General features: G+C 39.0%; 1 protein-coding gene across 2 annotated transcripts in view; it reads right to left on the reverse strand.

Moving 5' to 3' along the window:
• Positions 1-1,245: 1,245 nt before the first annotated feature.
• Positions 1,246-16,944, reverse strand: part of SLC2A9 (solute carrier family 2 member 9) — an 80,172-nt gene continuing 64,473 nt past the window's right edge. For both annotated transcript variants that reach the window (XM_066185459.1, XM_066185460.1), the window contains exons 11-12: positions 11,656-11,783; positions 1,246-2,327 (exon numbers count right to left, since the gene is read on the reverse strand). In XM_066185459.1, the coding sequence (XP_066041556.1) occupies positions 2,070-2,327; positions 11,656-11,783 (386 nt within the window). In that variant the 3' untranslated portion in view covers positions 1,246-2,069. The remainder of the gene's footprint in view (positions 2,328-11,655; positions 11,784-16,944) is intronic.

Consider the following 16,944-nt stretch of genomic DNA (forward strand, 5'->3'; position numbering starts at 1 on the left):
TATCCCAGTAAAAAAAAAAAACAAAAAAACAAAAAAACAACAACCCATCAAGTCTGGCATAAAAGCACCCATCAAGTTTTTGTCAATTACCTAGTAATGAAATTGCCCTATTAAGTCAGCTTACAATGTCTGTGGTAAATATGCCACATACAAATAAATCACAGTATAAAATTATACACATAAATTAGTAGTAACAGCTTAACATTGGGATCTCTGATTTTAATTTACAGTGTAAATTGCAGTGTAGAACAAAACAAATAACCAGCTTATCACTTGGAGAAATACAAACAAACCTCTCCCCCCAGCAGTCCCCCCCCCCCCCAGCAAGTAATTATCCAGTGTGTGTGTGTGTATATGACTATAAATCACAGAATCATAGAATAGCCTAGGTTGGAATGCACCATAAAGATCATCTTGTTCCAATTCCCCACCATGGGCAAGGGCACCTTCCACTAGACCAGGTTGCTTAAAGCTGCATCCAATCTGGACTTGCACAATTCCAGGGATGGGGCAGCCACAGCTTCTCTGGGCAACCTCTTCCATTGTCTCATCACCCTCACAGTAAAGAATTTCTTCCTAATATCCAGTCTCTGCCTACCCTCTTTCACCTTAAAGTCACTAACATTAAGCCATTGAACATTGATATAAATCTATACTTGGAATAGATATATTTTCATATATGCATACATATATGAATATATATATGCAAATTTTCTCACAGAAATGCTCCAAATGCATTAATTTCTAAATTAGTAAATAGAAATTGTGGAAGCAGATGACTCTACATACATGCTGCACTTTCTTCTTGTGTCTTACTCCTAGCAGAGAGCAGCTCAAAGACTTACTGACTTTTCATATAATTTAGCTTAAAAATTCTTATTACCCCTCAACATCCAAGTGCCTAGAGAGAGCAAGAAAATTTTTATCAAAATTACGAACTGTAAAGATGGTGTTCATTAAGAAAAAAATCCCATTAATTGTTCTCCAAACCATTGAGAGACTGTTGAGTCTCTCATGAAATCAGGCAGTTTTACAAAGCTTTAGACAACTTAGAAATTTATTAATGTGAACTAGGCCTGGTGTTTCAGAATCTAATGCCCAAATAAAAATCAGTTTTTAAACAAGAAATAGGCATCCAAATTCCAGTGCAGAGATCTGAGTGTTGAAAAATAAGTTACCAGATCTCAGGGAAATTTAGTCTCCTAAATTTGTTTTGAAAGGAATTTGAAAAGAGAAGCAATAAACAAACAAACCAATTTAAAACCCCCAACACTTGGAACACTTAATGTTTGAATTTTTGTTTCAATTCTATGCCCTACAGATACCATCAGAGTTCTCTCGCTTTACCACGAGGTTTAGTTTTCTTTACATATTAAAGCTTCTAAGTTTGTTCCTAAAAAATAAAGTTATGTAAATATATATCTTCAGAGAAATGCAGTGCCAGCAAACCCAGAAACTAGAGACAACTCTATTACTAGTGAATCAGGATTTGCAAGTGAGACAAGGAAACTCATCAGGACCCAGAGCTGTCCATTTGTGGGAAGGTGGGAGATGTTCAAACAATGCAACTGAAAGTCAAAATAGCTAGAAAAGGAATGGGAAGTCAGGGAAGGGTCATGTCAGTTCTCATGGGCAGCTTGAATGACATCTTGGGAAATGGGGAGAAATACATTCTGGTGCCATTTCAGGTTTGATTCTCAGGAGACTCCCACTGGGATCTCTTCCCTTGTCCCTGCCACCTCCTCCTGTTGGAGAGACCATGCATAGGGGTGCACTGCCAGCTGCTGCTCAAAACCCTGGCTCCCCACTGCCACTATATTCCCCATCCCACTCACCACAGCACTTGCTTCACAGGTGCCAAGGAAACTCAATCTCATTTATTTTATCAGTTGCCACCCCTCCCCCCTCCCCATTGTCTCAACCATTACACCAGCTGCTAATGAGTTCACCCATACTCAGAACATTTTCAAGCGGGAAGCAGTTCACGATGTCATAAAATATACACGATGTGCACTGTTATTAATGAAAAGAGCACACTTTCCCCCATCCCCTGAAAGAGCATCCTGGGTTTACACAATCCCTTTTTTGGCTTCTCCATTGTCCACTGAAGATGTGAAGTTTGATTCTTGTCCTTCACTTGATTTCCTGTCCCCAGGGTAGTGGTTCATCTCTTGCATTTCTAAAGCTACTTTATTCCTTTTGGCAAATGCTTGGCTGATCTCATGAAATGTCTTATTTTTTGTTTCAGGCAGGACAAAAAACAGGTAGGTCGCTCCTGCAAAGCAGATGCCAGCAAACACTAGGAAGCAGTATGTCTGTAAACCAGCCTGTGAATAGAAAACAGAGGAGATGGTCATTACAAAAGAGAAAAATATCAGAAGAAAGGCAGGAATGGTTTGAAAGAAAAAGTGGGGTGTATGGAGCAATTTTTAGCCAAGCACAGTACGTGCTGGCACTCATTGCTAGTTGGAGTGCTGAGAAGTTCATAAAAATGCATGAAATTTTTGTTCCCCCAACACTGCCTGTGGCCTGTCGACAGCAAGGCAGGTTCCTGGCACAGGCACACAGAGCTGCAATCTGGGTGGTGCTGGGAGACACCAGACTGAGCTGGGGCAGCACAGGGAGGGCAGGGGAGAGCAGGGGGCTGCAGGAACCCTGCACTGTGCTCAGCTGAGCCTGGCACTGCCCTGGGGTTTCTGGAAGTGAGGTAGATGTTTCACTGGGTTGTTCCGCACACCGCCTCCCAGCTCCTAGGTACAGAAACGGAGGCACACTTTATCAGTGCTGTGCACCTCTACAAAACCCATGGAGGAACTGCCATAGCCAGGGGCATCTTCATCACATTGGTTACAGGCTCTGAGATTTGCAAAATAAATGAGGATAAACCCCAAATAGCACACATTTGTTATCACTCTTATGGTTACGAGAGTCCACAGCAAGAAAAAAAAAAAAATCCATAAAATGCATTTCTCTTTATGCTAGAAAGTGTAAGAGTTAGTTAAGGGAATGCAAAGCACAGACCGTATTTAAATGTTATGGATTTTACTTCACTGCAAAAGCAAAGAGAGTAGATGTAAAGAAGTTCATTTATAAATTCATTATGAAGGCTCCAACCAGCCAGTAGGAGCCGCACTTCACTGAAATGTAAGTATTTCTTGCCTGTTGATTATAAGATCACTTAGCAGCTACCAGTTACCTTTCAACAGCACAGTTGTGAAAAACCATTTGATAAATACCATATTCCCACCTGAGCTTTGTTGAACTTGGAAGAAGATTGATACTACAGCTCCAAGAAAGCCACTTGTAACATTTGAAGAAACCTCCCTTCCTCCTCTATTGATTTACACTCTAAAACATCCAATGCACCTGCATTTTTCTAATTGCTTTTATTTACATGGCTGAAAGTGTATCTCCAACTCCAAAAATCTCCAGCTTTCTGTGGTGCCTTGTGTGAGGTCATGAACAGCAGACTCAAGGAGAGCCAGACTCCTCACATATCACCTCAGGTGCAGCGAGGCTGAGGTTGCTTCAGGGAAAACTACTCAGGACAGAGGAAGCAGACCTGTCTTTCTAAACATACGTATTTATAGATGCCATTAAAGGTATGTAACTGAAAAAAGTAAGACAGGGCCAGGCAACCTTCGTTTTGCACATTTCTGTAATAGATTCTCATCATTGTTAGTCACACCAGTCCTACACTGCAGGCTGGTTTCACTCCCTGCTTTGGGTGCTAAAGGTGTATGCAATTCTTAGCACTATTTTTATGTTTCACTTGCTCATTAAACATCATGGGTGGTGTGCAAGGAGAACATTAATTCCTGCATGGAACAAGAAAGAAAAAAAGGAAAAAACCCTTTCCTGCAGCTGCTCTTTAATAACCATGGCTGATTTCCAGTCTGCCTAGTCACAATGTTCTCTATTTCTGTGGATAATTCATTACCTAGTTCAGTGCTTCAAATCCTGCCTGTAATGGGAAAAACTAGCAAGTGCATTCTCTGATATTGTCTATGGACTCTAGAGATCAATGTTTTTTCATTAAATCCTAGAAGCATGAAGTCCTGAGCAAGCTGACAATCACAAGCCAAACAGCATGGGTAACGCGGGGGAAATATGCTGGCATGTGACAAATAGAACTTTTAAGCTTATACAGAGGCAGAAGCAAAAGGATATAGAAGACAGGAGAAAATAATTTTGCAGTGTCTCATAAATCATCCTGTCAAGCTAAGAATTTAAATTTTACATCTGAATATTCTGCATTTGTAATTGTTGTTACAACTCTGAGTGGCAGAGTTTCAACCCAGAATCATATTTTTCACTTTTTAAAATTTCACCGAATTAAATATTCTCCATGACGAAAATGAACCGTTAATACCTCAAATGAATAAATGTGGCAACCAAATGTAATAAATTACCTGTGTCTCTCGGTGGTGCAGCCCCAACTTTGTCCCACCTTTCTAATTCCTCTTTATTTCTTTGCTGTCCATGAGCTAAATAAAGTAGTATTTATTGTCTTTGATTCATATCTCTGTAAACCACTTCTAATTGAATTAAACACTCATGAGTGTGTGTTTTATTTGCAATTATTTTACCTAATATATTTATAATAATTTGTAATAATCATAGTCTTCTTAATTTCTGCAATCCCTTAAGAAGTAGCTCTTGAGAACCTCCAACTGAAGCTTCACAGAGAATAAGCTAAAAATTAAATTTTGCTATAAATCCTACAAGTGGGTTTTGTAGGGTTTATACAAGGCTATGCTTGCTTCCTGCAGGATTTGTCCAACAGGCTGATAATTCCCAGAGAGGAACACTGCAGGGTGACCACAAAAAGGCCTTTTGTCAGAAGGCATTCTTCAGTTATAATAGTCCCTTAAAGCTGGTTATTCTTTTATGCTCTCAGTGAAGAAAACCACTCATTCATAAACTTTTTATAACTCATCCAGAGCTCAATTCTGAATGGAAGTTCTGAGCAAATAGAGAAAAAATTCAAGGGAAGTGCGTGGTTTTGCATATGTGAAGTTGTGCATTTCCTCACATAAGGACAGGTTACTGCCTCACACTCTGCTCTAAACAGCAGCAGCATCAGTCCTGGTCGTGCAGGAAGCAACAAGTCAGCCCCATCCACATGCCACTGCCACATCCACTCATGCTGGTCTCTTCACACTGCCTGCACGTACTGCTCGGGTTCAGAACATGCTGCCACCTTCACAAAGCTGCTTCTCCTCTCCCAGCACCAGGCAGCCTTGCCAGAGCTAGGAACATGCTTCCTGAGCAATACCTGAAGCCAGGCTTTTACGTGCATGGTTAGAAACCCAAAGGTCAGAAGGAAGTCAGAACAAAGCTCTGCAGCAGCCCGTGCTTTGCAGCTGTTTTCCGTTAGCATTTCCTCAAGCTTAACCTCCTGCAGGAGCACCCAAGGTTCAAAGGCGTGCACAGTTTCAGGTGGTTTCCTAAACAGCAGCAGTGCTGTCTCCTGATAGATATCCATTCAGAGCCAAGGGCAGGTACACAGGTGAGGATCCTTGAAGGGCCAGGCTTCTGAGGGTCACCTGCCCTATGGGTGGAAAGGAGGAGGGCAAAAGAACAGCAGACAGACTGATTGATGCAGTCTTCTGAGGGAAGTACCTCCTAAGTCAGCAGACTAATAAAACCTCTTCAAAGCAGGATTTATATTAGATTTTTCAAGGCTGGTGAGGGTTATTGCTATACAGGATATTTATTAGTTAAGCATAAACTTTTAAATGTATCACCTTCTATTTTAATACCAGCTTTCTGAGGAGACCATTTGGAAAAGAGCATTTCTGCAAATTCTAGCCAGCTGAATCCTGAATTGCTCATTATTGTCTTCTCTTTTCTGCAGATTATCAAGGCTTTGTAATTGTGGAAAAAAACCCCAAAAACCAAGAAGTGATTTATCTCAGACATGCGTGCAATTACCACAAGAAAGAATCAAAGTTGTAGGACTCAGGCAATTCCCCCAGATCAGATCCCAGGCATGGCAAGCAATCAGGCCTGACTTTGAGGATGAGATAGAGCTGCATAAGGGAGGTGTATGAATAAGTAGGTGCAGCTTTTCCACATTTTCTTAAGCAAAGAAGTGAACAAAGATACCCCCAGCTTGTGAGGGGCTTCTTTACACATTAGAGAGAATGTACAGGCATTTCCCCCACCTCCCTTTAAATACAATAGTAAAGAATGCTTAATTTTTAGCATTATGAACTGAGTTTATGTGCCCAAAATGAATGAGCAAAACAGCTCATTTTTTTAAAGCTAAGAAGTAAGCTGAAACAAATAAAAACCCCTAACATTGAAATTATCAAAATTCTGGTTTTAATTAAAAAACCTGTGCAATTTGCTACTTTTGAAGAAATCTAGCTGAGAACAGTCTTCCTGTTGATAGTTTGCATGCTGTGAACACCATACTCTGGAGGAATCTAAAAGTAGTTGAGAGGATAATTACGTGCTATCTAACAATGGCTGCTCACTGACTTTACACTCAATAGCAAAGGTTAAATTCTAAGCAGGACTGTGATACTGGAAACAGGAAAATATGTATTCTAGGGCAGATACAGCAAAAAAAATGAGCAAATGAACAAATTCTGAATCAATTTAACAAGCATAGCACATTTATATTTTTAAAACAAAACTTTTGGCTCTTTCCAGCAAAAGCCAAATGTGATCCTAAATTCTCAATTTGAAAAGTCACATCCCTTGACAATAGCAATGGGTCCTTGCATTTGGAAGTTGCCATAAGATTAGTGTCATGGGATGTGGGTCAAACTGGCTTTTGAAGTGGTGAGGTCAAATGATAATGGTTCAATGTCTTACAAATTTGATCAGCAGAAAAACTGTTATTCATGTAGACATTTGACTTCACTTTGCTTCAAATTGATATAATGCAGTGAAACAAATGGATAAGGGCTTGTGTCCTTTACCCTTTGTCCTTCTTCTGGTCCAGACATAATTTAAGGTTCTGCTGAAAGTGCAGGACAAAGAAGAAGGACAGAGCACTGAAGTATCATGTTTGAAATATAATTCCTAAGTAAAAAATAGAGACATTTTTAGACATGAACAGCAATTTCAACCATGACCCTCACAGGCTCACTATCGCCTCATAAAAATGTAACAGATCCTTATATTGCTTCCCTGAAGTGGGTTGATTCAAATTAAGATAAGCACATCTAACCCTCTGATAGGTCAGATGTGCTAATTAAGATAAGCAGATCTGACCTATCAGAGGGTTAGATGTGCTTATCTTAATAAGAACCCACATTTCATTTTCTCATCTTAGAGGAGGACTTTAACCATTTCCCTTAATACAGGGACACTGTCATTACACAGAACATCCAATGTGTTTGAAGAAGCTTAAAATAGCTTGGCTGAGGGAAACTCTGCATAACTGTCTGTGCACACCTGTTATTGAAATCCTTGTGCTGAGTAATAGAAAAAGTCAAGGAAAGTGAGGAAATAATAAAGATAACCAAAAGACAATCTTGTTGAATAAATGAATCTTGAGGCATGAGAATGAAAATCTCTAGCGTAAAATTAAGGAAGAAAAAAGTAGAAGAGAACCTCCAGAAATCAGTATAATGACTCAGCAGTACTACTTCACAGGCACAAATAAATCAGTTTCTAAAAGGAGGAATATAAGCACACAAACAAGTCTTGGCATTGTACTAGTAAACAATCTGAACTAAGGCTTCAAGGCTTGTAGCACCTTTATCCCATATGATACTGAGCTCCTCCTGGATCACAGATACAAGCAGATTATTTTGGTCAAACCCTAGATAAATGTAAAATCAGTTTTCCATATAGGAGTTCTCTAATCATAATGGGATATTGCTCTGCATTCCCCGTTATTGGAATTGTTATTGGAAACTTTTGTATTAGGAGAAAAACTTGAAGATGAGCTGTTCTTGAAAATTAAAAATATTAAATACATAGCAATTTAAATATTTCTTGAATACGTACTGAATATACAATGTGACTTTAACCTCAAAAAAAGACTCTGCACAGTCTTCTAGAAAAAGAAATTATTATGACAGAAAACTTCTGGAAAAATCTGCTATGTTTTCCTACAGTATATTACTAATTTACCATGTAGTGTTTAAGTGTCTCATAACAATCTAATAGCAAAACTTGAAATATGAAATAAAAATGCATCAACGTATAATGAAAATTGCATGTTGGGAACTTATTTGGTAATCACTGATGTTTAGTAATTTGTTTTTAGGTTACACATTACAAAAAGTAAACAGAAACATTTTCTAGATAACATGTAATTCAGGGTCCTGCTACACCATTGGATTACTGAAGTCTATCCCTGCAAACTTACTGCTAATGAAGGGTATTACTTTAATGCAAGGAGCCTATTCTACAGCACAAGAAGTTTTCCAGCCTTGTAGATTATACTTTTTGCTGGTTTGTTGTTCTCTGCACCTCCTTCAGCTCATTGCACCCATTTCCATATATATATATATACACACATTATAATTTCTGATTTACTGTGTCCCTGTTTACATTTCAGCACCTGAAACGGGTAGTGGTGAGGCCTGGAAGAGAAACCACATTCAAAAATTTTTTTTTTTACTTTGTCAAAAATTGATTTGTATACTAGCTTTTCAATCTCATCCATATGTTTTAATGTATGACTCAAGCCACCCTTTGATTACATTCATCTACAGATGGTTGAAGGGCAAAACTCTAGTCATTCAAATTAGTTATTTGGTGACATTTGGAAAACTAACTACTGGTTGATTTTTTTAGTAACTCTAAACTTACCAGATTTGTTTCCCAAATGTTTGGGATAATTTTGTAGAAGCACACCAAGGACCAAAAAAAAAAAAAAAAATGGCTGCTGTTTCTCAAGCAATCAAGTTAGCATTTAAATACACAAACAGGATTCTGCATTCATCCTGTGAAGGTATCTTAAAGATTTTTTTTCCTGGTTTAGGTTTATAAAATGAGGTAAGAAGAAGATATTGCCTCTATGTGAAGAAAATGGTGACTCATAAACTGAAGTTTGAGAATAAGGTTGACTGAGATAGGAAAAAAGTTAAAGCTTGGGAAAGAGGAGATGTTCTAGTTTGATCTTGTGAAAAAGCTTTAAAAATCAAAGTCTGATTAACACTGCTTTCATCTTCAGGTGCAAGCTCCAAGCTTTTTCTATTTTTTATTTCTCTTTTCTTTAAAAGAAGAAAAAAAATTCCCAAAACCCCCTTCAAGCTGGAAATACAATTTATCTTCATTAAAACTAAACTGGATAATTTTGTAATCACACAACTGGATATTTTTATGACACGTAATGATAAATTCCCCAGGGCTACAGGAAACTTCATATGGATGCATACTAAATCGCTCAAATAGCTTTAATATACATGTGGAAAATTAGATAATGTAGTTTGCCTTTTAATTTGAATTTACTGAGGGTCCTCTTAAACAGTTTTCACCAGGTAATCTGTCAGGTAGCATTAGCAGAACGAGTAGGCAGTGTCCTGAGTTGCATAAATCCAAATCTGACAGCTAAGCAGAGCTCAGGGTAATCCCCAGTTTTGTGCAGGAAGCAGAAACTGCAATTTTGGAGAAATGTGATTGCTCTCTAAATGTCTCTGGATAATTTAAAAAAACCCCCAAACCCCAAAAAATACCTCCCCCCCAAAAAAACCAAAAAACCAAAAAAACAACCAAAGCCAAAAAGATCACCCAACCCAAATAAAAGTATTCTGATTAAATGCCCCTAGATTTGAGATCTTGTTCTCTGTCCCTGCCCAGCTGCCATGGCGGCAGGTGGTGGAACCAGAAGTGCCTGGCCAGCTGGAATAGAAGGGAGGGTCCAATGTTACTAAAATTCCTCATCATCTGGAAGAAAAAGCTATTAAACCACACAGAAGCATCCATTTGCTGAATGAGTAGAGGCTGCCCCATGGACTTGGTCAGGTTTTGAAAACCTCAAGGGAATTGTCTAGTTCTATCACTTGGTAGATGTTCTAATGACCTCAGTGTAAAAGGAATTATGTCTCTACCTCCTTTTGGAAATCTCACCTGAGAGTGTCTGACCTGGAACCGCCTTCACCAGGAAGCTGGTGGAAAACACCCATCAATTTCAATAAGCATGAAAAGAAGGTTTTAAGACATAGCAGTGTAATCGCAGTTAATGTTAGTAAATGTGCAGAGTTTGGAAAGATCACAAACTTTATAATCATGTTGACTTTTGAAGGTGATCCTAGTAATCAAAACTGCAAGAGACTTGTCCCTGTTGGAAGAAATTTTAAATTAGGTGTCAAACTTAGATCATGGGTCAGACTTTGTAAGGCTTTCAAGCTCTGCCATAATGTACCTCATACAGATAATTTAAAACAGTACTAGATAGTAAAAGCAGTTCTACTTGTCAAATGAAAAAGAAATATATAAAGTTTTACAGTATGATCATTTAACTGTATCCGCAAATAGCCATGAGGTATTGCAGAATCAAATAATTTTCAGTTGGAAGAAAGCACACACAGCAGCAGCTTTCATTCATCAAATCTCTTCCTTCATGATGATTTGAAGACCATTCCAGAACCTCTCTCCTGGGTGTGAGGTACAAGTATCCCAGAGGGTTTACTCTCCCTGCACCTTTCCTCTGCCCCTATTACATTCCTCTGTGTGTTTAAAAAGGCCAAAACCTAGAACTTCTTTATTTTTACCTGTAGTGGTGAGCTTCACCCTTAAACTGTTACCACTGGAGCAGGATGCCTCTTTTAAGAGTTTGGATATGGCCAGTCAGGCCATCATCAGCTGTTTTTCAACACCTGAGATAAAGCACCAGCTTCAGTGTGAGCTCCAGAGAGTGTAGACAATCCCTGGGAGAGGTACATGTGCAAGAATCTCAGATTGTTTTCTAATTAGAAGCTGCTTGAAGCCTTTTTGCCATACAACGATGCATCAATAGTGTTGAAGTGCTCTCAGGAATCAGAGCAGGAGAATGTTGTTCTATGTTGAACTAATTTTCTTTTGCAATTTTTCTTTTTGAAAATAAACTTATCTTGTTAAAGTTCCATCCCAGTTCACAGACATCTTTTGATGAAAGTGTCCTCCATGTGACTAGTGCAGCCAAGCAATCCACCAAAAACAAAGCTTATGGGAGCTTGGGGAAGCTGGGACAGGTACAGATTAATCCATGCAGCAATAAGGAACTAGCTAAAAAAGATAAATGCCTGACAGAAGTTAAAAAAAAAAGCCATGAAGCCAAGCTTGCGGAGGGAGGTGCAGAGAGCATCTATTTTCCCATGAGATTCATAGGGATTCTAAAACCATAGGGTAAACCAGATGATGGGTAGCCTAAAGGCTGAACAAAAAGGCAGAGACAGACACCATCATTGACAGTGAACCCAGACAAAATCATCAGATTGCACAGCTTAAACACTCCTGTGGGGAACTTGCCATAGAGTGTAGTCCATGGTTGCAATATTTTTTCTACTGCAGGACAACTTTTTTCCAACACATTCCAGCAAGGAGATGTGGGTATCACAACTGATCTGTATCACAAACATGGTGGGAATATCATCCACTTCAATAACAGGACATTTACTATTACCTGAAATTTCATCTCAAACACCATATGTCCCTCTACACCAGCAATATCACAGCATGTCAATTATCAAGGATGTTGAGTACCTGGATGAAAGGGAAGAGCAGTCCCACTGCGAAGTTGGAGAGCCAGTTGACTGTGCCAGCTATCATGAATGCTGCTGGCCTCTGTGACTGCTGGAAAAACTCTCCAGTGAGGACAAAGGGAATCCCACCTGAAACAGGGTCCAACAGGACAGTGGTTTTAGTAAAGTGCCCCACCCATCAGCAGATATGAACAAGCCTCATGACACACACCTCCATGACCAGCAGTGCTCTGCAGCTCTCTGCAGGGCCTTCTGAAACAGACTTGTCAAAATCATATTTGGGAGAAGTGACAATTCTTTCTTTCATGCCATCACATCTCCAATTTTACATTCTTTTCAGGGGTGACAAGCAGGTAACAGAGCAATGAATCTGCACAACAGCTTCCAGAGCATCATTTGATGAGCTGCTTATTAAAAATAAGAATTATTGTTTCCACTACAATGCTTGAAATTCTAAAAGTTCAGAGATATTCCCAAATACTTTTAGATCTTAACAGTTGGAAAGATGGCTCCAAAGAGACTAACTCCTGGGGTTTTTTTTATAATTATTACCCACTTTATTTCAGCAATAAAAAAGATGAAGGTTTTGCTTCCCTATGAGTATACTTTTTATTGATGCTTATTTAATACATTCCCTTACCAGATACTGCTGGCACTTCTGGAGAGGTCTATTTCTCCCATCAGCTAAGGACTCTGACCTCCATAATAACAATCGCAGTTGAATATCACATTTGTGACTCATGTTTCCTTCCACTTAGGCAGTGGACTGTTTTATACAGAACTGGCATATTGCTGGCCTGACAGTAACCCACAGGGAGTAGCTGTCTAGGAGCTGAAAGTCTCAATTTATGATCTTTGGCTTCCTTCCTTCCCATCAAATATTTCAATAGAGATATTTCTATTTTTAGAGAATAAAACCTGTATTTTATCTGCTGATTGGCTACATAATATAGTTAATGTTGCACATTAGACATATATCTACTTGCAGAATGATTTCATTACAGTTTGAAGAACGGTACCACTAGTAACATCAGGATTCTGCTCCTACCAGTTTCTGCTTCTAGGTCCTCAAGTGTGCTGGCATTACCTGTCTCACTATTCAGCTTTGTAGACAAGAAATGTATACACTGTGTAAGACTATATAAGTCCTTCTCTGTTTTAATCATTTTAACAAGATAGTGTAAACCACCAAAACCATATTTATAGATACATTTACTTTCAAAAACCTCTATAACAATCTTGACCTCCAAAAGATTTATAAATTAATAAGAAAACACCACTACAGACTTATCCATCCACTTGATGGATAAGTCTTCTTCTTCTTCTTCCCCTTGCGCATCTTTCCTTGGTCTATGTGCTAATCTTTTGTACTACCATTGGACATTTGTGAATACATCTCTAAGGGATGCATCCTCACGTAGTCCCTTGTGCTCTATGGCCTGAGCTTAAACACATGCACCAGAAGCTCCTGTGAGCAGTGTGAGATAGTGGGGACTTGCAAACAACATGATGTGCAGATGACACGTGTTGACATGTGTTGTCAGACATTCTTCCAGATGCAGAAGCCATGAATACATGCATAAAAGAAAGGCAATGTGATGCAGCAAACAGCTACTCTCCATCATAAGCTAGTGTGACTTTTTGTGAGAACGTATCTAAAGTGGTAGCAAAACCTTCAAGTGAACTTTCTGTGCAAAAGAGTGCTAGTATAAATTACACCAAAAAGGAAGGGAATAAATAAATTTATTTTCTCCTACTTTATACATAGGAAACTGAGATATGGAGAGTTTAAGCCATCCAAACTGCAGCTTTGTACCTTTCTACAAGACATATCTAGTATCAGAATTCTGTGACTAAAAAAAGTAACCTCTCCCAGCAGCAGGTCGAACAGGTAGAATAAATATCTGAACCCCCATAACTTAACAAAATTCAATCAACATGGAGCCTATCAATGCTTGATGGCTTTCAGTGGCTATTCTATCATACGCTTGGGATTTGCGTTCAAATGGCAGCAATCATATCTGTTCTGTCAGCATTTGGTTTGGGTCTTAAATACCATATGGGGCAGCAGTTTGCCAGGACACTTGCCCCTTGGAGAGGGGAATTGAGGGACTGGAAACAGAGAAATTGTGTAAGATACTTCTTTATGATCATTTATTCTGTCATGCCTTTGCTCTAGGACAATCTGCAGAGGTATTGCTGTTCTTGTCAGTATAATAAAATATGCTGTTGGAAACAGCATTTAGAAGAATACATGTTGCACAAGAGAGAAAAAAGCCAGAGGCAAAAAAACCCCCACAAAAAACCCAAAAAAACCCAAAAGGACAGAAGCCTATCAGAAAGCAGAAATGTAATGGAAATAAAAATGCATGGGCGTTATCTTGGAACAGGTTCCTTGAAATTCCATTTAATTTCTAAGAACATATCAATTATCACTAACTTTCAAAAATTCTGTGGAATAATGGGAAGGGTGGAACAGGCAGACGTCCTAGCTTTCTCATGGCCTAGAGAAGTAGAGCCACAGCATCACAAACCAGAGAAAGTCAGCTTCTGTAGAGGGTTGACTTGAAAGAGTCATAAGGAGGAACCAAGTAGCCTGAAAAGTGGTACATGTGAAAGTCAGGTCAGGTCTGGGAACACAAGAAATGGAATGAAGCCAGGTCACTGATGTCTATTGCTGTATGCCTGGAAGAGCATGGACTTGACCTTATGAGGATGAAGAGGGGCTACACCACTGTGAAAAACACACTCTGCAACTGAGTGAAGTGAAAAAGAAATTCGGGAGAGTTGAAGGAAAACTGTAAAGTCTTAAAATCAGGCAGGGAAGGCACCTGAGATCAGCTGAACCTACAGCCCCAGGATTCCGTCCTCAGTCATTTCAAGGTGTCAGAAACGTGTTCAAGGACTCCCTTTCTCGTGGAACTGACTGTTCTTTGACATACAAATCTGAGTGCCTGGGGCTGAAGGAAGCAGTATTATGCTTTGACTACATAAGTTGGATCTGAGCAGAGATCACAATACTGCGGCATCTTCCCAACTACTTCTCAGAGTCAGTCTCTGCAAGGTACCCTACAGAACCACCAGGCCAGATGAGTCTGTACCAGCCCATGTTCCATGTTTCCATGTTCCAGCATAGAAGCTTGGAAACCACTGTCAAAAGCAATCCAACCAAACCACTGTATTTTTGGAAGAGTCGGTAAATGCTTTGTCATTAGTTTTGCAACTTTAACATGTATTTGAATGTGGGTGAAATAATTCACCAAAAAGCTACCACAGGATCTATCTCATGGAGGATGAACCTGGCATTGTCCTTTCCCCTGGAAGGCTTTCCATACAATTTTCAGTGAAACAGCATTATTTTAGCTCTGATCATAAAAAAAAAAGTATATTAGGATTTCCCGTAGGAGTTTTCCAACGAGGTAGCTTCCAAACATGAATTTAAATAGGTAATGCATTGACCACATCATTAGAGTCATTAATTTCTAATACTTTGTTCTTTTCAGCATTGCAGTGAACATAATAGAAAAACTCTTAACATATTGTAGTGCTAGTAAAATATGATTGTTATATCTGTTAGGATTCTACATCTATTGGGAACTAAAAATGTCTTACTTCAGGACTTGTATATCAATAAGCTGTTTAATAAAACTAGATAAAACCCACATGACACAATTAGGTATGTATAAATACCTCTGTTTCTATGTTCTGTATTAATTTATCTCTGTAATTAGTCCGGTTACAGATAGAATCAATGTCAGGTGCTGGTAAAAATCCAGACTCTCAATCCAGTACTCTTTTCTGATTGAAATTGGAATGTCAGAACACAAAAAAATATTCTTGGTATCCACGCTATAGATTAGCAAATATATATTTAAATTTACGCAAGTATCATCATGTTTTCTTACGAAAAATTAGGTGCACGTATTTACTGTTTTGTTTGGTGAGCAGTTATGAATAAATATTGCTTAGCAGAAGTTACAAGAGTCAGTGCAAAAACTTGAATATAGAAAACGCGAGAAAGGAAGGAAAATGCTGAACTCCTCATTTTGTTCTCATCCAGTACCTAACTGGGAATTTATGTTATGGCTATATATATGATTTATGAAATGAGACTGTTACAAGAATAATTGCCTAATACAAATCAGGGACATTTAATTACAGTGATAAATCACCTCTAAAGGTGACAGAAATTTTGTGCCCTAAGAACCACTAAAGAGAAAGGAACTCTTCCTGAGCTAGCAGCTCATCTTTCAATTCCCACCCAAGCCAAACCCTTGTGTGTTCAGGAAGTGACCCCATGGCAGCCAGAGGGTTTCCAGCCGCACCAGAAGGACCACCCATCCAGCCTAGTGACCTCTTGCAGGTTCCAGCTCTCCAAATTCTACCCATACAAGGGGCAAACTGTGAGTCCCAAAAGGCTGATCAGGGCAAGAGCTCCCAAACTTTCCAGCTCCATGGTTTGAGACAAGGAGTCTTCAAAGGGAGGTGTTTTGAGAAAACAGACAACTACTTTGCAATGATGTTCTGGTTTTGACGGAAAAAGCCTGTGCAGCTCTACACATGATCAAGCAAAATGGCTTTTGTCTGCAAGGCATGTAGGGAAGACTGATATATCCTAATAGGGTTGGGGGACAAAGTGCTGTCTTAACAAAAAGTTTTGCTATTTGCAATTCAAGGGGCCTCTAGAGAGCAACTGTGGGAAAGAAGAAGTGGAAGTGAGACAAAACTCCTGGAAGATAACTGCTGGAAAAACAACCCAAGGTTCTTCAGTGAGAGAGCAAAAGGCTGTTAGTTTCTACCCAGACTTTAGTTATTAAAAAAACCCAAACAAACAAACAAACAAACAAACAAACAAACCCCAACGTAACCAATTAACAAAACCTCCAAAAAATGTGCAACAAAACCCATGGGAAAATATATTTCAAGAGTACTACTAGGGAGAGATGCAATGCAGCTACTGAGTTTCTTCCATTTTTGTAGGTTTACAGATAGAATAAGAATTTTGCAAAAGAGATAGCTCAATCTTTATAGAGGTGTTCTGTCATGTGCTAGATTATTATAACTTGCACTTTGTATTTGATTGAATAATGCCCCACCAAATATGACATTAAAGTCAGATATGACAGCTGTATTCCCAGATAATCCTGCTGAGAGAACTGGGAACAGAAGGTGTGACAGGGGTGTATTGAGTCACAGCTTCATGCTACAGGCTTTTCTAGCTGTCTGCAGCTCCTCTCCACAGGATAATTAAGTAAAACAGACACTTTGTTTGTAGAAAATGGTATTGCTC

This window comes from Chamaea fasciata, unplaced genomic scaffold (assembly GCF_029207755.1).
Source record: "Chamaea fasciata isolate MVZ Bird 193981 ecotype frontalis unplaced genomic scaffold, bChaFas1.0.hap1 SCAF_6, whole genome shotgun sequence".
NCBI lineage: Eukaryota > Metazoa > Chordata > Aves > Passeriformes > Sylviidae > Chamaea > Chamaea fasciata.